This window comes from Rhodofomes roseus, assembly GCF_022264815.1.
Source record: "Rhodofomes roseus strain CIRM-BRFM 1785 chromosome Unknown C8Q71scaffold_51, whole genome shotgun sequence".
Taxonomy (NCBI): Eukaryota; Fungi; Basidiomycota; class Agaricomycetes; order Polyporales; family Fomitopsidaceae; genus Rhodofomes; species Rhodofomes roseus.
Genome location: NW_025953007.1, coordinates 2,872 through 24,874, shown reverse-complemented (window position 1 = coordinate 24,874; position 22,003 = coordinate 2,872). Strand labels below are relative to the sequence as shown.

Here is a 22,003-nt window from a genome sequence, read left to right as displayed (position 1 = left end):
GATTAGATCTAGACCCTGATGGAACATTCCACCGCTTTCCATCATGTTCCAGCACATTCCTTGATTGCATCGTATTGCATCATTGAGCACATCGCTGTTCCAGTCCTTTCCATGACATTCCATTCATGGTGCAATATCGCCTCATCCTTGTGTATTCGCTCATTGCACCATATCGCTCCGTTATGACTCTACGCTGTTACGCTTACTGTACGATCATGTGATGGCTCTCTCATGTGTATATATACCGGGCTGGATGCGCCCTAGAATGTAACGGTCTCTCCTCTCGTCTTAACGCCTCTGAGTCTTCCCTCTCAGCTCTTAAGAGATCTGTTGTAAGTCCTCCTTTACTACAGTGCTCTTTGTGCTCCTGTAGTATTCTTTTGTAGCCTTGCCTCAGGCTAGCCACACCACTCCTTGTTCATCAGGTTATGAGCCCTGGTCACTGACCAGCTCCCTGTACAGTGCGCACTACTGTTGTTTAAAGTCCTACTTCTTCAAGGAGTAAGTTAGGCACCGTTTGCTGTCCTTTTGGACTGAGTTTGACGTCTCAAGGACACAGTGCCCAAGGCCTTGTCAGAGCGTCTCTCCAGGGTAGCTCGAAAGAGCGATTTTAAAGTTTATCCTCCGGCCAAACCTGAGAGAAAGGTTGGTCCGACGCCGACACTATCTACCTCTGATCTTCGGATCTAACGTTTTCTTGATCCCAGTCCCATCCGCTCCCAGTTCGCCCCACCTCTACCTCCACCTCTGCACCTAAGCCTTTGGCTGAACGTCTCTCTGCGCCTCGTCCTCTCCCTGACTTCAAGCGAAAGTCCGCTGAAGACGCCAAGGGTATCCTTCTCAAGAAGGTACACGCCACCGCCGATCGTTTCCAAGCGATCTTCGACAAGAAACACCTCTTCGATCGTCTCGACGGCGATTCTCAGAAGGCTCTTCATCGTCTCGCCGACCAACTCAATTGGGTCGACGACAACATCGACAAGGTCTCTACCTGGTCGAAGGAGCAGCGCGAGAGAATTTCGTGGGCTTGCAAGCAGGTTGGGCGCGTCGAGTTTTCGACGGATACAGAGTCGCTCGCTCGTAGGTACCGCAAGGTAGCCAGGGAGCTTACGCTAGTCTCTGACGGCGGATATCTGGATTGGATCGTTTTGTAGAACTTTGGTCGGCGTACCAATACGTTTATATACCTGGAATATTAGTTTGTTAAGCATCACATTGTGGCTTCGTCTGAGCATCACTCGGACATCAGCGAACATAGTAGTGGTGAAACACCCTACGATTGTACCGGTCATCATCATCTATTCGATTATCAGGAAGTCTACGACTATCACTATCGTCCTGAGGAAGCTGAGTGGAACGCTTGCGACGAAAACCACTGTCCTCATCGTTACGACGTTCCTGATTACACACCGCCAGGTAACACTTGGGGTGGCATACCGGTTGCTTCCTGGCAGGAAGATTTTATATTCGCTAACTCGTTTTCGGAGGCATCTTCTCCTCCTGGTCCTGAACACGTTGCAAGGCTACCGTCGCCAAGCAGCACCGTTTACTCTCCTCTCACTCCCCTCTCTGAAGTTTCGTTTGAGGCTCCCCTAGAGCCAATCGTTTTTGAGTCCGAAGAATTTAACGAGTTTATTCTTCTGACAACCACTATGGGAGACGTCAAGCCCGACGCTATTCCCGTGCTTGCCCAAGCGTCTCAGTACGCTAATTGGTCGGCTGCTATGCGCGGCTACCTCACGTTTATAGAAGCCTGGCCTGCTATTGCTCCGGGTACCACCACGGATGCCAATTATGGCAAGATGAACTCCCGCGCTCAAGGTGTACTCCTGATGCGCACGGAGAGGAACATTCATCACCACCTCCTGAAGGAAGATGGGGAAACCCTGAAGACCGCAAAGGAGATGTGGGACGCCCTTAAAACGGCGTTTGGTACTCCGGATGCGGCCTATTCCTGGTCGCTGTTTTGCTCGCTCATCAAGTCGCCTGAGATGTCGGACTCTAAGCCCCTTCACGACCAGACGAACAAAATTGTAACTCGTCTGAAGGAAGTCGTTGCTGGAGGGATCAAGCTCGACGAGTCAACGCAGGCTCTGATTCTCCTGTCCAAGGTGCCGGAGACCTACCAGACCATGGTCTCTGCGCTCATGGCGACCACGAAGTTGACCGATCTGAAGATCGAGACGGTCGTCAACAAGATCTTGGCCGAGGAATCTCTTCGACGGTCCGGCATGGGACAGTCCGCGTCTAAATCTTCGCAGATTAAGCGGAAGTCGAAGGTTCCCTGTCCGACTTGTGGAGGTCCTCACGGCGAGGAGAACTGTTGGACCAAGTACCCTCATCTGCGCCCAAAGGGCAATAAGTCGGGGGGAAAGGGCAAAGGCAAAGGCAAGGGCAAGGGTAAATCGGACTCGAATGGACATTCTTCACATACGGTATCTACGTCGGATGGTGCTTCTTCTGGACAGTCGTCAAATGTTGTACAAGTAGATGCGAGCTCTGCGGGCTCCGCTCAATTGACTTCTTCTTTCTATGTTGCGGATCACTCCGCTGAGACTGAGGGAAAGATGACTGACTGGATAATGGATTCTGGTGCGTCTATGACGATCACAAATGATCTGTCTGATTTCTGGGACTACCACGAGTATCGTGTCCCTATCGTTTTTAAGACGGCCGGAGCTGCTACCATAAAAGCACTTGGAGAAGGTACCATTAAGGGAGTTTGTTTGGTTAACGGAAGGCGAGTTCCAACGACGATTACGAACGTCGCCTATATTCCATATGCGTCTGGTCGTTTGTTTTCAACCGGATGTATTGAGAGGACGAACTATTGTTTGGTTCAAGGATCAGGACGGATGGTCATCTATGACCGCAAGTTTGAACATGGGCAAAAGACGCAGAACATCGGCAACGCCATCTTGCAGGCGGACTATATGCCGGTGAACAATTTGTATCTGCTGTTCTTGGAGATTTTGAGCCGCAAGTCCGCAAGGACTGTTTCATCGTCAGATTGGAAACTCTGGCATCGACGTTTAGGGCATCCTTCTAAGGAAGCTCTTGAGAAACTGCCTAGCCATACGAAAGGTGTTGATTCAATCGGAGACGAGGACAAGTCTCCGTGCGAAGGCTGTCAGTGGGGTAAATCACATCGTGCCCCGTTCCCTCCATCGGACAAGAGAGCTTCCAGGCCTCTTGAACTTGTTCACACCGATGAAGATGGTCCTATGCGTACGGCCTCTGTGCCGAATGGTTTCAAATACTTCATATCTTTCTTGGACGACTATAGCAGTCTTGGACGTGCCTATTATCTTAAACAGAAGTCTGAATCGCTCCGAGCGTTTGAGGATTTCAGGGCATGGGCTGAGAATGTTACCAAGGAAAAGATTAAAGTAGTACGCTCGGATCGTGGGGGGGAATACACTTCTGACGCTTTCACGGCTCGTCTTAAGTCATATGGTATTGAACACCAGAAGACGGTTGCCGGCTCACCTCAGCAAAATGGGAGAGCTGAACGTTGGAATCGCACCATCGTTGAGAAGGCTATGTCTATGCTACATCAAGCTGGACTAAGTCATGGTTTTTGGCAATTGGCAGTCGACACCGCGGTTCATATTTATAATCGCCAGCCTATGCGCCGCTTGAAGTGGCAATGCCCCATTACTCTCTGGGACGGCACAATCCCGGATATTTCCTACTTTAGAGTTTTTGGGTGCAAGGCGTTTGTGCATGTGCCGAAAGAACAGAGATCTGGGAAGCTCGACAAGAAGGCAGTCGAGATGATCTTTGTTGGCTATGAGCAGGGTTCAAAGGGCTATCGTTTTTGGAACCCAGCCACTCGAGGGATCGTTGTGTCTCGTGATGTGACCTTCGATGAAGAGACGTTTCCGGCACGGAAAGATTTAGGCCATGACCCGAAGTCCCTGGGTCCGCCGCAGTTTGATCCTTCGGATTTGGAACCGGAGGATGTAGACAAACCTCTACCTGTACCTGTACCCGCAGACGACGAACCTGAAGAACCAGAAGATCAACCTGAGCCAGTGGGAGTAAATCCGCCTGAGCAGCCGCGTCCTGATCCTGTTCCTCCTCCTCAGCCTCAGTATCAAAGGCCTCGGAGAGATGGTGCTGGGAGAAATCCCGCTAGGAACAGAGACAATGTTTACGGAGATGAACCTCCAGCTTCGATTGACCAACGCACAGATACCCAAGGGAATCAGCGTCATGAAGCAGAAGTTTTGATGATGGCGCGCGCTGTTGCGGAAGCAAACCATGGTGTACCTCAGAGTCATTCTGAAGCCATGAAGTCTCCTGACAAACACAAATGGCACGGTGCGGAGAAGTCTGAGTACGACTCTCTGATCGAGAACAAGACATGGATTCTGGTTCCGCGACCTAAGAACAGAAAGGTCATTAAGAATCGTTGGGTTTATACGATCAAGCACGATGGTCGTTATAAGGCTCGTGTAGTAGCCAAGGGTTTCACCCAAGTTTGGGGTCAGGATTACCACGAGACCTTCTCCCCGGTTGCACGATTTGAGTCGGTGCGATACTTGCTAGCGCACGCAGCCCTTGAGGATTGGGAGATTGAGTCGATGGACGTCAAGACGGCGTTTCTCAACAGTGATCTTGATGAGGAGATCTACATGGAACAACCTGAAGGCTGGGTTGTACCAGGCAAGGAGGACCACGTTTGTCTTCTCTTGAAGGCAATTTATGGACTTAAGCAGGCTTCACGCCAATGGAATGCTAAGATCCATACGTCTCTCCTAGGGCTTGGTTTTACGCGCACCTATTCGGATGCAGGTGTATACGTTTATACCCGTGAATCTGGAGATCACACTTGTGTCGTCATTCTATATGTCGATGACTTGTTGCTCTTGGGCGACTCTAAGCCCTTCATTGACTCGGTCAAAGAGCGCTTGTCGCGTGAATACCAGATGACGGATTTAGGAGCAGTCCAACGTTTCCTAGGTCTTAGAATACGTCGAGAGCGTTCTACGCGCAAGCTCTTCGTGGACCAGGAAGACTATTTGGAGACTGTCCTAGAACGTTTTGGCATGAGCAACTGCAAAGAAGCTCGTACACCGTTGCCAGCAGGCGCAAACTTGCTGAGCAGTACTGAGACTGCTACCGAAGAGTTTAGGACGAAGTACCAGAGCATTATTGGCAGTATCATGTACGCCATGCTAGGTACTAGGCCAGACATCGCTTTTGCGGTCACGCGATTGGCCAAGTTTTCTTCAAACCCATCTAAGGAGCATATGCGTTTGGCTTTCTACGTTCTGCGCTACTTGCAAGGAACGAAGCGTTTTGCACTCTGTTATGATGGCGGCAGTAACTCTGGTCTGATTGCCTACTCAGACTCAGATTGGGCCGAAGACCGCGACGATAGGCATTCGACAAGCGGCTTCATCTTCATGATGGCCAATTGTGTCATTTCCTGGGCGTCAAGACGTCAGCCGACTGTTTCTCTGTCTTCTACTGAAGCAGAATACAAGGCCGCCTCAGACACTTGTCGTCAGATGGCTTGGCTTCGTCATTTTGGCAAGGAGCTTGGAGACAACATGTCAAGTCCTACTCCTCTATGTCTAGACAACCAAGGAAGTATCTTCCTTTCGGTGAATCCTGTTGTGGACCGCCGAACCAAGCACATAGAGATCAGATATCACTATATACGCGAATTTTATGAGCGTGGTGAAACTGAAATCTATTTCGTCGCGAGCGAAGACCAGCTTGCAGACTGTTTGACCAAGAACGTTCCTCTCAAAGCTATTGAGAAGTTCAGGTCGTCTTCTGGCATGCTTGTAGCATCTTGAACAAGTGGGAGTGTTGAACTTCAACTGTTTTAGGTGTTATCACACGGGATAGGACTTATCCTTACCCGTTATGGACTTATGTTCTACTATGCTACATATTACGTACATTCTTTTCGGATTTGATCCAGACCTGTAGCACATGATTAGATCTAGACCCTGATGGAACATTCCACCGCTTTCCATCATGTTCCAGCACATTCCTTGATTGCATCGTATTGCATCATTGAGCACATCGCTGTTCCAGTCCTTTCCATGACATTCCATTCATGGTGCAATATCGCCTCATCCTTGTGTATTCGCTCATTGCACCATATCGCTCCGTTATGACTCTACGCTGTTACGCTTACTGTACGATCATGTGATGGCTCTCTCATGTGTATATATACCGGGCTGGATGCGCCCTAGAATGTAACGGTCTCTCCTCTCGTCTTAACGCCTCTGAGTCTTCCCTCTCAGCTCTTAAGAGATCTGTTGTAAGTCCTCCTTTACTACAGTGCTCTTTGTGCTCCTGTAGTATTCTTTTGTAGCCTTGCCTCAGGCTAGCCACACCACTCCTTGTTCATCAGTACCTTCAAGTCCTGACAGCCTGCTGATGTCACCTGGCTTACATTACAGCTCGCAGATTGGCGGACATTCCGCAGGCAGTGCGATGTCGTCTGCGTTGGGATCCTGCACGGCCTGGCAACGGCTTCACCTGCACGTCACGCACGGGGAGCTCTACCCGCAGGGCGCGCTGCGAACGGGTCGGCTGGCAGTTGGCGAGGGCGGGCCGGTGTGGGGGACCACAAGACCGGGCGGATTTCGTGAGACAGGGAGTGTTGTAGTATGTAGAGGACACTTCAGGTCTCATCGTGTGTAGGATGGGCTGCACACCACATGGGCGCCAACATTCACGCACATACTTCGTGCATGCAAGCCTGCTGCGTATCACTACGACACTGCTACGCTAACTACGCTCCGCCCTCCACTCGCAGCCGCAGTCCTTGACACGACTACACACAAATGTGTCCCTTTTGCGCCATCAGCGCGCTCTCGCTGGGCACTTCAACTAAACCGCCTGATGTGGCGCGCTGATGAAACTTCGCCGCGCAGCTCCCCACACTCTCCCTCGTGTGTGCGGGCAACTTGAAGCATGCACCCACGTCGGACACCAGTGCAACTCACAGCCAATCCGTGCACTCGACGAGTGGAACGACCCAGCAATACAGCCAGGTATGTATTGAGTTGACGGATATGGGAGCATGCGCTGGCACCGCTTTCCTCCTCTGCGCGGCTGCCCGCACTCTCGTTGCACAGCCTCGAAGCTTGCTCGACGCCGCGCTGGCAAACCTTTTGCCACCACCGACGCCCCGCGGCGATTGTCGATATGTCCGGTGGACTGTGGCGATGGGTCGAGCCCTGAGTAGTTTGTAGGGCCGGCGGTGATCTTTCGCGGTCGTGGAATGAGACATGCCAGTGGGAGGGCCACATGCAGCCTCGGCGAGTGCATTGCAACCAATGACCCGGCTTTCCGCCCTCTGCGCAGTGTGCATAGTACATGACCGCGCCGAGAGCTTTGCGACACTCACGTTGACGATCCAAGTCGACGTGTCCTGTCCAATCTTGCTCGGTAAGTGTATTTCGACTGCTGCTGATGTAGAACTCACCCCTGGCGTCCACACACCAGCTGACGCCCAAGAGCCACAAACAGACGGTGGGGCAGTACTCGCGCAGTAGGTGCAAGTATCCGTAGACGCAGTGCCGGCGAGCCTTCTGTGATCACTCACGGATCTGGCCTGCGTACACCACGTGCCTGCTCGACCGAGAAGTGGTATGTCGGTTGATCTGGTGGACAGCGGCAACGGCAGCTGAGCCAAGCCGCGGGTGGTGTGTAGGGCCAATCCTACTGGCGGGCTGAAGCCACCAAGTGCAGCCTCAGGCTCGGCAGGTGAATTGCAAACACCCACCTGCGGTGTCGGTGCCTGACCTCTACACAGTCAATGACTGGGCTGAGAGCTTTTTGAGGCTGAATGTGTCCTGTCAAGTATTGATCGGTAAGTCAATCTCGATCACTGCTGCAGTAGAACTCACCTCATCGTCGAACAGCAGGAACACCCGACTCAATCAGGTGTTCGCACTAGCTGACGCTCGGCCTGAGACTTGGGTGCGGACTCGCAAGAACGTCTGCTTGCCCATGGAGTGTGCTGTCTGCATCGTGAATACTGGGGCACCAGACTGATGTGTGCATGTCCAGAGATGTGACCATGCTCTGCGCAGCGTGCAATCGTCTCGAGGACTGTGCTTGCCAGCCTAGACGTGGACTGGGTTGTGAAAGGCAGGGTATCTTAGTGCTGTCCACCTGCGCACAGATCTGTCGCACACCGCACCTTGCCAGGGCTGCGTACCGTGCAGTTGCAGGTATAGATCGCAGCGTGGAAGCGCACGCGGCGTAGGCAGAGTGTTGCTGCCGGAGGGTTCAAACCTCATGACCAGACTTCGAGGGGTGCCTCGACAGCTACGCAGCGGGCAGTAGTATCACCGTGGCCGTGGCAGCGAGGCTCTGAGACATCGCGCCCGTGAGGGTGCGGTTGCGTTGAGCGTTGGTTGCAACATGATGAGGGCTGATACACGCCATCCGTGCCTGCCACGTTGTTCGTCGCCGCATCTGGGTCGTGTTTGCGCCATTGCCTGCAGATGCAACCAGGGATGGTGCAGCACGTCAACAGCCAGTTGGACTGAATCTTGTCCGTGCGAGTTGAGTGTGAGTTCGAATGCTCAACAGGTGTTCCCTCTGTGAACCTAACATATGCATAGCCTTGTATTGGTATTGAGCCAGCAACATGTACTACATAAGCTACTCCATTAAGTCCCCCTCTCCCGCTCCTGCAAACGATATGACTGAGTGACCTTGGGCATCCAGCTCCCGTTTCATATCAGCTATGCGCTTTGAGAATGCAAATGTGATAGCATGATTCATGGCACCACATGAAGGGGTTGTCCCATGGAGGGAATCTGGCTTGAATATCATCAGAGTCCCTTTGGCCTGCTTGACAACAACCTTGAGGGCTGTGTCCACGAAATTAGCACCACCATCAGGCAATGATTTTGGCACCTTGCTGATGGTGCGCGCTACACAGAATGAGAATGCCCATTTGGCATATGCAGGGTCCTTATGAGACCAGCTGGAATGACAATTCACTGAGTGTGTTTATGAGCTGATTGGTTGAATTGAACTCACGCAGCATATCCACGGGATATTTAGGCTTCAGGGGGAGACCTTCTAGCAGTTGACAGCTTGTAATCATTACCGTCAGCCTTTGATTGTAAAGCCTTGGCCTAGACACACAGCCAGTCAGCAACACATTAAGTCAAAGCTAACTTGAAATATACCCTCTGCAACATCACGTGTTGCCATGTCTGGCATCCCTTCATTCTGGAGACATTGTTCAACATGTTCCATGATCTCGCGTGGTGCAGCCGACTTGATGAGGCTCCATACGATGCCCGTGGCTCCGACGATGTCGGTATCATGCTGCTGCCGGTTGTCCTGGCTGAGCACCTTGGTGTAGCTTTTGGCCCATCCTAGCACACGGGCGTGACGGGGGCCCCCGTTCAAGCCCACCTGGACCATCTTCCCAGGGTGCTTTGGCTGTATATTAGCCTGCTGTGTGAGAAACAACCTGATAGAATAAAGAATATATAAAGACATACACGGGTATCACGCCTCTCACTACAGGCAGTCTCTGCAATGTCAAACAGCCACTGGTATAAGGCCCCAGAGATGGGGGCATCCATGGCTATATTGCAGATGACTACCAACTCAATTTCAGGCAGACCTTCACCTGGCAATTGTTAACAGATCAAAAACAATTCAAGTGCCACTCACCTGAGGCTGGTGACAAGAAAAAAACAGATTTATCAGGCGGTACAACATAATAGCCTGTAGACTCCTTGACAAGCACATGTTCTTTGTGCTTGTGTTCTGACATCCATTGATAGCGGGTCATCTGTGTAGGCCCACGGCTGTGGATGACCATAGGGAGGGCATGACCAGCCATCAAGTCAGAGATTGAGGGCCCATTACTGTTAAGCCCAAGCATGGTGATCTGAAAAAGTGAGAGCACTTAGCATGTACACTCCAATGAACTCTGTAAGACCTATGATGTCTCACCAGAGTCTGTTTCTGCCAGTGAGATGCGGTCCCTTGGGACATATATACCTGGCGCTTGCTCTGTAGCTCTCTAAACAGAGCCAGGTAGCTGTCATGTCCTTGCTCTTGCTCTTTGGACAGCAATTGAATTGCATGGTTGATGACATGATCTATGATCTATTGGACAATTGAATCAAATTTACACCATGTAGATAAGCAGAGGACTCACTTCAGTCCGGTTACTAGACTTCTGTTCCAGGGACGGACGATACCCTATGACCTTGTCCACAAGGTTCTGTAGGACAGGCGACTCGTCATCCGTATTGTGAGGCTCTAAGTTGCTGAGCTGCTGCAGAACCTCTTCAGAGGTGAGATACTGCAGTACCATCACTGAAAAGACAAGTTCAGTATGTACAGGCTCATAGATGCCAGGAGCTACGTTACTGTTGTTATTCCTTGAATCAGCATTGTTCTTAGCCCGGGGCATTGTAGTGATGACTTTGGACAGCAGAGTGAGCTGTGATCAAGCTGCGATTGAAGTTGAGCGACACGCGCAAGCCTGTTTAGCGCCCGATCTTGCTTTCCCACCCAATTGACGACCCCGCCTGAGGAGTGGCATGCCCAGCATTGAATATTGAATATTGAAGGGCGGGCTGGACGCGGATACAACATATTATGCACCAATATCCGTGGGTATGACCATTGACAAGGCCACTGGCCCATTACGACGGTGTACAAGCTCGGCGCATGACAGGTACAACAAGCCTGGACGAGCCCAGTGACGCTCGCTGTGAGCCGCCCATTCCACCCCTTCCAGTGGCCAGCCCCATCCTTTCCCCGACACTGCCATCAAGGCGCCAATCCTCAATGCTGAGGCACGCGTCGAATGCGCAGAGGTCGCCCGCGACGATGCAGAGGCACGTCGAACACGTCATCCAGGACACCTAGACAGAGCTCAGCCACCACCTCCAATTCAACACCATCGAGGTCCGTGCCACCGACGCCCGCATGTCCTTCTCTTGCATAGCTGCGGACGGCGATGGCCAGCTTGTCCTCGTCCTCGTGCATGCCACAGGCTACTCGTCTGGCTATCTGTTCTCCCAGCCACCCCACCAACACATCCTACCCCAACGAAGTCACTGCCTCCTCGCACCAATTCGAGCAGCCACCGCCTGCCCTTTCCCTCTCTTCTCCCACCTCCCCTCCCCAATGCTACTAGCTGCGTGAGGCCATGTTCCGGCAGTCTCGAAGGTTACCACGCTGGCCTCGGAGCTCCAGTGGTTACGTGATAATGACCGCCAGGAATTCAAGAATGCCGAGGTAGAGCTTGGGGAGTAACTCACGAAGCTTGACTGCAACTGGACTGTGTACATGGTTTGTTTGTCCTTGAGACTACATTCCCACTAACTGGTTTGTGCAGGAGACTGGTACGTCTAGCCTACTTCTTATCAAACTCACACGACTGACAGATCTGGTTGATTCCACAGCATGAGGTGCTGCAGAACGAGTGCAAGCGACTCGCTGAGTCGCTCCGGGAGAGCGAGCGTAAACACCAAAATCGTCTCCCGGTGCCTCACCACTACGACATCAGCAGCCGCCGGAGTCCTCAGACCTCTCCTCCGCAAGAGGACATGGTCATCGTGCACGAGAGGGCCCACGAGCAAGTGGAGCTGCCCAACTCACTCAAGATCGATATGTGCGGGAAGGAGAACATCTTCCACATCTCCCCTGTTGCGCAGACACAGCCAATTGCGCCGCTCACATCGGAGATCTCCCGTGCGCTCAGCGACAACATCCCCAACAGTGAGGACGAGGGTGTGCGCAACTGCAGCGCGAAGGCAATCCCCATTAAGAATGGCTTGCACCGCACTGTCTTGTTGCGCCTCAGGTACGAGGACCCGATGGTGCGCTCTCCAGTTGCCCATCAGCCGCAAATACCTCGCCATGCCACACTCCGAGCCGCAAGCAACGGGGTCGGCGCATGGCCCATGTGCGATTCGCGGGCGCCACGACATGTGCTTTTAGCGCCACCGCCACCGTCGCGCGCCCCACCTGCCACTCGCTGTCGTGCGTGCGCACTCGCCGTTGTGCACGCACCCTTGCTGCCATTCAATGCCCCCGCCGCGCGCTGGCGCCCATGCAGGTGTCCGCACGAGCGCCACGCGATTCCATCACGTGCCAAGCCGCGTCGCCCACGATTGCACCGGGTCGCCCGCCATCGTGCGCGACAACGTCGCCCCAGCACGGCGCGTTCACGCAAAGCAGCCCCGATGGGGCATTGCACCGACGCACCCATGCGCCTCCGGTACGCGCTACTAGCCCACCACGTTGCGTCGCGCACTGCATGTGAGCCGTTAGCACCTGCGCAGTCCTCTGCGTGGGCACTCCCTGCATCGCGCCTCTGCCCGTCACGCCGCTCGCACCCGCCCGTCGCCCGCCACGCACCGTCGCCCGCGCGCGTCGCCTTACACACAGCCTCCCACACGTGCCGTCATCCAATCCGCTCAATCGCCCGCCATGGCCCTGACGTCACCCCTTACGTGCAAGTGTGTTCTCGAGCCCTCCCTCCGCCTCCTTCATCGCGCCCTCCCAGATGCCATGCTTCTTCGCCTTGCCCAGCTTCTCCTTGCGCACGTCCATGTGCGCCGCATTGATGCCCGGTTTGCCCTCCGTGCGTGCCTGCGCCTCCTTAAGTGCGAGCACCATGAGCTCGATGAGGGCTACAAGGACGACCTATCATCAGCGTCCACTGATGCTGAGGGTTCGCTCGATGATGCCCCCCACACCTCCCCTGAGCCGGAACGGGCGGGCGAGGCGGAAGCTGGAGGAGAAGTGGATGTGGATGGCGAGGCTGGACAAGAGCATGAGCAGGGCGAGCGCCCGTATGCATTCCGGAAGCGCAACCACGTCAACTACGCTATTCCTCCACCTCTGGAGGGAATGTGAGCTGATGGGTCTTTCGGATTGCCCGCCATCACCAGCCACCCGCGACAGCCCATCCATCCTCCTGCTATCGCAGCACCCTCAACGAGCACAGCTCCGGCCCTGATTGCTCTCTACACCACTCGGGTACCCTCCCTGTCAACCACTCCTACCTGCATTTGCAATCCCTGCGACACATCGGTCTCGGCTCATTCATGATGTCGCCGTACTCATGCCATGAGAGAGACCACGAAAGCGGATCGTGAGGAAGCAAGGACGCAACCAATGTTGTCGCTGTCCGGCCAATTGGGATCTCAATGATTGCCTCCGACACTGCCGTACATCGCCACGCTGCCCGGGGCATCTGTCGGCGATGACGACAATGCTTAGGAGACGGAGTGAGACCGTGTCTCGTGTCCCAAGGGTTCAGACTGTGTGCAGAGCCTCGCTGGACGGGTGCCGCAGAGCAACCACCATCTAACAGACAGCAGTAGCTTGCTGAGCAATGGCACGCCGCCTCTATGCTGTCATGAACAGTGTCCGCCAGCACATTCATGAGCGGACCATACCCGTTCCTAACGGTACACCCGGGCTGCATATTCCCCGTCGTCAACGGAAACCTGATGGCGGCCGGCGTAACGGGTTTTGACGGCATCAGCCTGTCGGCCGACGTCTAGCCGGATTCATTGGAAATGCACCGGCCGACGGAGACGACAATGTCGCAGACCCACACATAACCACAGCCAGTGTCGCCCCATATTTGTTCGTCAACGGGCCGGTGATGTGGCCCAATATTGTCAATGCACCGGCCGGTGAAGTGTCCCAACGTTGCTAATGCACCGGCCGGTCCTGACGCATGTGTATACAAATCACACCGGGCCCTCGGAACATGCATGTCATACTATCATTTCCCTATAAATGATTGCGACTTTTACCACGTTCCGGCCGGTGATGGCAACCTGACTAACACAACATGTCGGCCGGCGAGACGCATCAAGGTCCTAAATCATCCGGTGGGCGGAAGCCTTGTACATGTAGAGCACTTTGACCACTGACCACCATATATAGTTGCATAACCATCGGCCGCTCGGAAGACCCATGTGTCATTCAAGCAAGGGCCGATCATTGAAATGACCATCGAATTATCATCGGCTGATGGTGCCAAGTGCCGTTGAGCAAGTGAGTCCGGCACGTAATCACCGAAGCGGCCACCCCGTGTGTAACCAACCGGCCGGGCATGTTACCCTCCCATAAGTTACCGACTGACCAAACGTGAGTGAACCCAATGAGAACCGCTCGGCCGGGCTTTACCAAGTGGTTTGTTATGGCGCTGAATGCCAAGCAGCCGGCCGGCCATGCATGTAACGGGGCGGCCGCCCATTCTCGCAAACAACAGACCGGCCGACTAGTGTGACAGCACCATGATAGACCTGTTATCATCCTGTATTTGGGACAATATCAAGGACTAGGCTCAGAAGCTATTATAGCCAAACCTCCAGTATCAACATGGAAATTCACAGATGGAACAATACTCAGGCAATGAAGATATGAGCATTGAATACATATGGATCAGCACACGGTAAGCTCAGTCACGTTTCACAAAACATTGTGAAGGATTATTGGCAAACGTGAGTGCAACAATATACACAATGAACATCATCAGAAAACTTGGACCCAATTGAAATGACCGCAATCATATCCATCACTACTATGGCTGCAACTATTTAAGAATTTTCTATTTAAGAATATAGATATACCACCTATATGGTATACAGTATACTGTATGATGTATGTATACATATGATAGTTCTTTCAATCTGAAGGCATTAACCAGTTCAAACAATGTAATTCCACTCCCTAGTTGTTGGCATAGACACACATATTCTATGAACACAGGCTGATATTGAAGATAAGTTGTGAGTACCATATCATTCCATGGTCTCCTCATTTTCAGCAGATATTTTCCATAAGAGATCATTATACTCTATAGCAGTCTCACTTATCCCGTTCTCACAACTTTGCCAATAGAGCACCTAGACCCTACATAGCCTGGATGTAATACATCTAAATACAGGCTACATGGACAGATATAGAGTCAAGTGTAATATATGTGCATCACATGTATCAAATGCTGGAGTTTTGATCACTGCTGAGGTGCCTGAGGCCACTCAGCGCAATTGTAATATGCCAGAACCCAGCCTACTGTTCTTGCATTGAGGGCATTGGAACGTCCCAGCTGCTCCAAGGATTTGATCCGGGATTCCAGTATCGTCCGCTGATGAAGAAGATCCGAAAAAGCCGTAGGAGCTTGGCCACTGTAAGACGGTCCGATTACTGTAATAACAATGAAATGCCATGAGTCGGCGCAAGCACAAGAGAAAGAAAAATGGCATACCAGTGCGAGGCCATTGGAGAGGCTTCCCACTGTCCCTGGTCCAGAGATTGTGAAAGGGATCCAGGGGAGCGGTGGCCTCAGCTGGAGATGTGTACATCCTGCCCGTCGGTGCAGACTCCATGCTCGAGACAACACGGTCTGCTAAATCTGCAGAGATGACCAAATGTAAATGAACATGGTGCGCCCACTGTAACACGATCTAGGCTACACGCGACAGCATTGCACAGAACTCAGGTTTGGACTCCAAGCACTGGCCAACCCTCGGCGCCGCAGAGTGGCCAACCCTTGGCACCGCGCACTGACCAACTCTCGGCGCCGCAGAATGGCCAACCCTCGGCGCCGCACACTGACCAACGCGCGGCACCGCAAAGTGGCCAACCCTCGGCGCCGCACACTGACCAACGCGCGGCGCCGCAAAGTGGCCAGCCCTCGGCGCCGCACACTGACCAACGTGCGGTGCCGCAGAGTGGCCACCCCTCGGCGCCGAGGGCTGGCGAGTGTTCGGCGGCGAACCAAGGACCTGGGTCATGGGTGGAGACGGTAACATAGCTTCACAAACTTACCGTGCTGTAAGATATGAAAGTGATTTGCTGCGATCCCATCTTCAGGAATGGCGCTTGAGTGATTCGGTGACAATGTGATGTCTTCAGGCTGGAACATATGAGCTCAGGACACCGAATCAAAGCACATGTCACTCACTTTTGCGACCAGTCCACCGCCCCCCACCAATGGCTCCCAGTCATCTGGCGCCAGTGCCAGCGGGGCCCCCGCAGGTATGAGGTCCTCGGGCAGCTCGCCTTCCTGAAACAGGTAAGGCAACCTGGTCCAGTTCTGCTGGCCCTCGGAGACTATAACCTGCTGAAGGGGAGGTTACACACTGTCCGGGAAGTGAGGAATGCGATCGGTGCTTTCGTCAGAAGTGCTACTGCAGGATATCATTTCAGGGGATGGTTCGAACAGCAATCCAGTCTCGCCGAAAGCTGTCCTGTCAGGCTCTGAGTCCGATATAATGATTGGAGAGGGGGCCCGGGACCCATGCCGTGGCTTCCGATAAACGAGCTTGTTCATTGGGGACTCGATGACCTCAATGTCAGAATCACCGGATGGATCCGCTTCGGTGCAGAGTGTTTCCGACAAGGAGAAACTGTTGTTGTCGGCCGGTCCTGTGCTCGGGGAACCCATGGTGACATCCTCTTCGATTGCCTTAGCTTTTGGTGGACTGGGAGCTGGTGTGCTGGTTTCGGCAGATATGATCCGATCCGCCGGGACCTTGACAAGCTGGGATATCGCGGGAATAATGGGTGAGGCCGAAGAAGGGGGGGTAGGATGCTCGGGTTCGGCCGGAATCTGGGGCGGATCATGTCCGGTTCCATCCCTCGTAATGCATTGTGTCTATGGCCATGTTAAAAAGAAATGCATACCTCGGCAGGCGGCAAACTGCTTACCTGTCGCTGCCCGGGTGCATGTACCAATGGCATCGTGAATTCACGGGGGTTCCATTTCCGACTGGTCACTTTGTGCTCAGTCAGAGCAGCCAAGGCCAGGTCATGCTTGAACAATCGGTCCGCATTTAATATGTAAGTCATGTTTCCACGATGCATGTCACATACCTGACTAGACAATAGCTCAGCCTGTTTACCTTCCCTATCCTCCGGATTTTTACGTCCAGCTGTGTCCGCGTCCGGACTGAAATGGACATGACCGGATGGGCGGCCCCTTGGCTTGACCGCTTCCCGGGCCTTCAAATGTACCGCACCGACAAATGGACAGGTCAACAGGTTGGTCGCAAGTTACCGGAGGACATGCGCACCATTAAATCTAAATGGGATGCTACATCCACGCCTTGCTCGGAGTCTGGATGCGCCAATGACTGCACGACAACGGTCAGTGTCTATAGATGGTAAGAGAAGTGTAATGGTACCTTCGCCGGCGCTTCTGTTCCCGGCGCGACCGAGGGTAGGCGGAACTTGTGACCCCTTGTACAGGGACGTTCGCCGCCGGGAATCGAACTCCCCACATTGTCAGCTACGGGGATGGCAACATGTGAGATCCACAGACGGGTAGCTGTAGTAGAACACTCCACTTACGTTGACACGTCATGACATTAGACTTTAGAGATTAAGGTTCGAGGAAGAACCGCGGCGATAGCGACGTCGCAAGCGCCAGCAATGATCGCCGGGGGTTCGGCTCCCGCGCACGCTCCGTTGGGTCACATGCTCTGTCGCGTCGCGTAACGGGCGGCGCGCACAACATCAACGTCTTCGGTCCCCAACACCACAAGTCTCCTCGCAAACTTCTGCTGCCCAGCTCACCTCACCTCAGGCCTGCTTCAAATGTCTTCCGCCGCTGCCACGTCACGCTCGCCGACCCGCCAAGGAGGAGACGCCGGCTCAGACGACGAAGATGCGCGCGAGTTCGTTCCGGTCAAGTGGACGGATATGCCGGAGTACATCACAACAGTCGAGCAGGAGATAGTTGGCTTAATGGGAGGGCCTTCTGTGACAGAGGAGCAGGATAAAAAAATCGACGACAAAACGCGGGTGAGTGACTCAGTGTACAATTGCGTCCGCCGCTAACACCCATGGTATCCAGGACCAATTCAGAGTCAAAGTGGTGAGTGATCCGCTTTTAACATGGTATCTTTACTTCATATTGTACAGGGTTTGTTTGGGCATAACATCGTCCACCACTTCACGGAGGGCCGGTACTTTGCGGTGTCCCGGTTCCTTGCATCAGCCTTGACTGAGCTAGCCCACGCCAACCAACACGGCATTCCGATCGAATTCTCCTGGGTTTCTGAAATTGACGAGCGCATTGCGCACCACTGGCTTCTTTTCCCCCCTAATCACCCGCGGCACCACTTCCACCTCCAGATGCGCGAGCACCAGGAAGCAGCGGAGAAGAGAGCAACAGCCAAGCGCGGTGCGAAGATCCTCGAGGAGAGCGAAGCGCGGAAGGAGGCTACCCGGGCTGCCCAGGAAAAGAAGACTGGCCTCAAGGGTCCGAAAGGTGCGCCGCCTGGAAAGCGGTTCAGGGAGCTCGACGGTGACTCCAACGAGGAGGATGGCGGTGAGGTGGATCAGCTGGATGACGACCACGACGAGGAGATGGTGAGGAAGACGCTGCAGCTGAAGAAGGGGAAGGGTAAGGCGCGCGAGGTCCCACCAACGCCACCAGCCAACGAAGATGAAGGTCCGAGTGGAGGGAACCCTGCGGCGATTCAGGAAGGTGGCCAGGATGTGGACAACGAGGAGGAGGAGGAGCAGGAGGAGCAGGAGGAGCAGGAGGAAGGTAAGAAACTTTGATCATTTAGCACGTATGGAGCGTCTGACAATGCTTGCTTAGGAAAATCGAAGGGCATTCTGAAGAACAAGCAGAAGCCCATGCCGAAGAAGACGAAGGCAAAGCCTGCACGGGAGGGCTGGGTGATGCCAACAACCCGCGCATCCCGCAGACCGGAGCTCACGAGACCGAGCGTAAGTCCTCAATACACACAGTAGGCAGCTCGCCTGATTTTGCTTGCAGGAGTGGCCGTGCACAGCGTGCAAAGGCAACGTCCGCTGCACCATTTCCACAGTCACGAAGAAGCCCGCCAAGGGCAAGGGAAGGGGCAAGGTCAAGCGGCCCGCCTGCGACTGGTGCTTCTTCAAGAAGCGCAAATGCGTGCCCATTGACCCGGGCGCGCCAGGTCTCGCGGCGGACGATGAAGACAAGGACGACGAGGAGGCGGACGAAGAGGAACAACGTGGACGGCGCCGGGGCAGGTCGCCGCCCGGAGAACGACGCGAACGCAACGAGGGCGGAGCCGCGGGCCCGTCCGGTACTCGCAAAAGCAGCCGCGCGCGCCGCACCCCAAGCCGAGGCCCGGAGACAATCACGAAGCAGCCGGAGCCGTCGCGCGCGCAGTCAAGGTCTCGCGGACCGGCACCTCCCTCCAAGCGAGCACGCTCAAAGTCAGCCTCTCGTGCACCGTCGCCTCCGGCAAAGCGACACCGAGCAAAGTCCAAAACCCCGGGGGCTGCTCCCGAGGATGCGGTGCAGTCGCAGCCGAGCAGTGCAACGCCGAATGTCCAGACGCAGGCCCTTGCTCCCGATATCAGTTAGTGCACTGGTATCTTTCACGTGGTCTTTTGTACTGACACCAGGTGTAGGTCGCTTCTACCCCATTGTGCCCGGGCAAGCAGGACTCGCGAACCCAGTCGCACCGGCCAACCCCGGGGAGCTTGCAGGACAGGTGTCGGAACTCCAACGTTGCAACGGGGCACTGGCGCAACGTCTTGGTGCAGCAGAGCACCGGAGCCTCAGGCTGCACGAGAGGGTCGAGACCTTGGAGGACATCGTGGAGTCGTTAACGTCTTTCCTTGTTGAACTTCCGAGTTTTCAGTGTTCTTATCTTATCAGTTATGTACGGATATGGACTTATGTTCTGCGATGTCAGATTACATACGTTCTTTGATGGACTTTGCCTAGATTACGTCATGTGACTTTAGTCTAGATCATTCCATGATATTCCACGACATTCCTTGATGTTCCATGACGTTCCATATCATTCCTTGATGTCCCATCACGTCTTATATTACTCTTTGATGTTCCATCATGTCTCATATCATTCCTGATGTTCCATCACGTTTCATATATCTCTCCACATCAAACTCCGAGTTTTGGCTTACTCATGCTGCTTACCAGCTTACTCATATCCCCAAAACCTCGGACTTAGTGCTTACTGATGAACCACTGATACAGCATGTGACCTGTATCAAATGTGTATATATACTGGGCTGGTTTGCCCTGTAATGACAACGATCCTTCGGCCTCTCCTCTGCCTGCCAGCATAGGATCTTCCCTTTGGGACTGGTCTGTTCACTCACTCTTTAGTCCTTCACTGCCACTGGGCTTACTAAGCCTAAAACCTCTTTCTTCAACATTCCTGACGATCAATGGTGCGTAGCAAACCGCTCTGCATTTACTTCGGTTCTAACCCTGAACAGGCTTTCATCTTCCACCGGTTCAATACCGCCGACGTCCAGCCGAGGCTCCCAGAGCTTCGGATGGTCAACCTGAGGCAGGACCATCTGGCCTGCCCGCACCGCAGCTCCCCGCGTCAGGACGTCCCGGTCGTGGGCCCTCACCAGTGAGTCGACCTGCAAGCGAAATTGTCACGTGATGTTAACAAGGTATTTTCATTGCAGCCGCGCTCTGGCCTCATCATGCAGCCAGGCAATCAAAGCACTGAGCCACTGACCGACGACCCCACAAATGTCGGGCCGAACGCTGAGGGTGCTTCGACGCGCAACGAGCATGATCACCCTGCCACGACTCTGGCTACTCATGCAGCGTCCGGAAACGATGGTGCGCCACCTGTCGCGGAACCATCGAACATGGATGCTGTTGGAGAGCCGGACACGGACATTGTGATGGCGGGTGCGGAGCAGGATATCATACCGGACTCGCAGGAGGTCCCGGTGCACCCGGAGCAGGAGCCGGCACAGGTGAAGTCCACAGGCAATGGCTCATCTGCGTCTGTGGAGACAGACACTGTCCGCCAGGACGTTGAGATGAAGGATGCACAGGAAGATAGCCAGCATTCACAGGTCCCCGCCGCAGCGCCCACGCCCTCGGAGCACGCCCAGGTGAACTCCAGGGGACAGAGTCCGTCCGAACGTCACAACGAGCAACAGGCTGGGCCGGTCCTTGAGCCGACGCCCGGAGGGAGAGACGTCAATAGACGGTCTCCCTCTCCTCCCGGCCATGCTGATGTGCCAACGTCGGAGCCTCCTCAACTGTTCGAGGGCTCCGTCACGCCTGCACAGCAACTCGACCCTGCGGTACGTATGCCACACATCCACCCACTCACCAACAAATACTCACCACCAATGCAGGGCAAATCATCTGAGAGCGCTGGGGAATTGTCAACAGGCATACCTGCGACGGTCGAGTCCGGGATGAACCCATCCACGCATATCGGTGAGGCAGCGTCAGCGCAGCTTGTGACGGAGCAGTCAAATAAACCGCTCGCAGCCACGCCGAATGGTTCGGAAGACCCCCCACTGAACGTTGCGCAGATGGGATTGCAGCAGGCTGTAGCGGGTGGTGATGGTCGCCAAACGGGTCACTCGGGTGCGCTGGACCCAGGCATGGATACCGCCGGACAGCCAACAGAGAGCCGTAATGTCCGCTTCGCGTAATGTTGTACACAATTGCATGTATAGTAACAGCCAACACGATAACAATGTCACCGTGCTCAGTTTTCAATGGCCTGAGATAGACAGGAATACAGCGCTTAACGTTCTATTAGGCACCGGGTGTCAGGTACTTCCTTGGTGCCCACTGTGTTGACTTGTGTTTCGCGCCGAGGGTTGCTATGTGCCTCGCACCGAATCTTGATTTTCCTTCTGTGCTGACGGTTGGTATGTGCTCGCCGCCGAAGACAATGCACCCCTCGCCGCCGAGGGTTGGCCACTCTGCGGCGCCGAGGATTACAGAGTCTGCGGTGCCGAGGATTACACGTTCTGCGGCGCCGAGGGTTGTTCAGTCTGCGGCGCCGAGGGTTGGTCAGTGTGCGGCGCCGAGGGGTGGCCACTCTGCGGCGCCACGCGTTGGTCAGTGTGCGGCGCCGAGGGTTGGCCACTCTGCGGCGCCGAGCGTTGGTCAGTGCTCGGCGCCGAGGGTTACACAGTCTGCGGTGCCGAGAGTTGGAATGTGCTCGGCGCCGAGATTTACGTAGTCTGCGGCGCCGACGGTTGA

General features: G+C 54.3%; 5 protein-coding genes across 5 annotated transcripts; 3 read left to right on the top strand and 2 right to left on the bottom strand.

Annotated features, from left to right (window-relative positions):
- Nucleotides 1–9,050: 9,050 nt before the first annotated feature.
- Nucleotides 9,051–10,538, bottom strand: C8Q71DRAFT_893685 (uncharacterized protein; the record flags this gene model as incomplete). The annotated part of the gene is made up of 7 exons (XM_047928708.1): nt 10,387–10,538; nt 10,172–10,332; nt 9,964–10,119; nt 9,679–9,898; nt 9,504–9,634; nt 9,172–9,441; nt 9,051–9,128 (listed from the first exon to the last, which is right to left on the bottom strand). The coding sequence occupies exons 1-7, from the start codon at nt 10,427–10,429 to the stop codon at nt 9,051–9,053; spliced, it is 1,059 nt and encodes a 352-aa protein (XP_047772317.1). The 5' UTR covers nt 10,430–10,538.
- A 412-nt stretch (nt 10,539–10,950) lies between these two features.
- C8Q71DRAFT_893681 (uncharacterized protein) lies at nt 10,951–12,890 on the top strand (the record flags this gene model as incomplete). The annotated part of the gene is made up of 4 exons (XM_047928707.1): nt 10,951–11,165; nt 11,363–11,369; nt 11,430–11,846; nt 12,490–12,890. The coding sequence occupies 4 exons, from the start codon at nt 10,951–10,953 to the stop codon at nt 12,886–12,888; spliced, it is 1,038 nt and encodes a 345-aa protein (XP_047772316.1).
- A 2,612-nt stretch (nt 12,891–15,502) lies between these two features.
- C8Q71DRAFT_719166 (uncharacterized protein) lies at nt 15,503–15,808 on the top strand (the record flags this gene model as incomplete). The annotated part of the gene is made up of 1 exon (XM_047921274.1): nt 15,503–15,808. A coding segment is annotated over one exon (306 nt), but the record flags the coding sequence as incomplete, so codon positions are not given.
- A 321-nt stretch (nt 15,809–16,129) lies between these two features.
- On the bottom strand, nt 16,130–16,737 carry C8Q71DRAFT_863818 (uncharacterized protein; the record flags this gene model as incomplete). Its single annotated transcript, XM_047928238.1, has 2 exons — nt 16,130–16,651; nt 16,705–16,737. The coding sequence occupies 2 exons, from the start codon at nt 16,735–16,737 to the stop codon at nt 16,130–16,132; spliced, it is 555 nt and encodes a 184-aa protein (XP_047772314.1).
- Nucleotides 16,738–17,592: 855 nt separating this feature from the next.
- Nucleotides 17,593–21,444, top strand: C8Q71DRAFT_863817 (uncharacterized protein; the record flags this gene model as incomplete). The annotated part of the gene is made up of 9 exons (XM_047928237.1): nt 17,593–17,799; nt 17,852–17,872; nt 17,920–18,550; nt 18,605–18,735; nt 18,785–19,358; nt 19,411–19,598; nt 20,248–20,376; nt 20,449–21,084; nt 21,139–21,444. The coding sequence occupies 9 exons, from the start codon at nt 17,593–17,595 to the stop codon at nt 21,442–21,444; spliced, it is 2,823 nt and encodes a 940-aa protein (XP_047772313.1).
- Between the last annotated feature and the right edge of the window lie 559 nt (nt 21,445–22,003).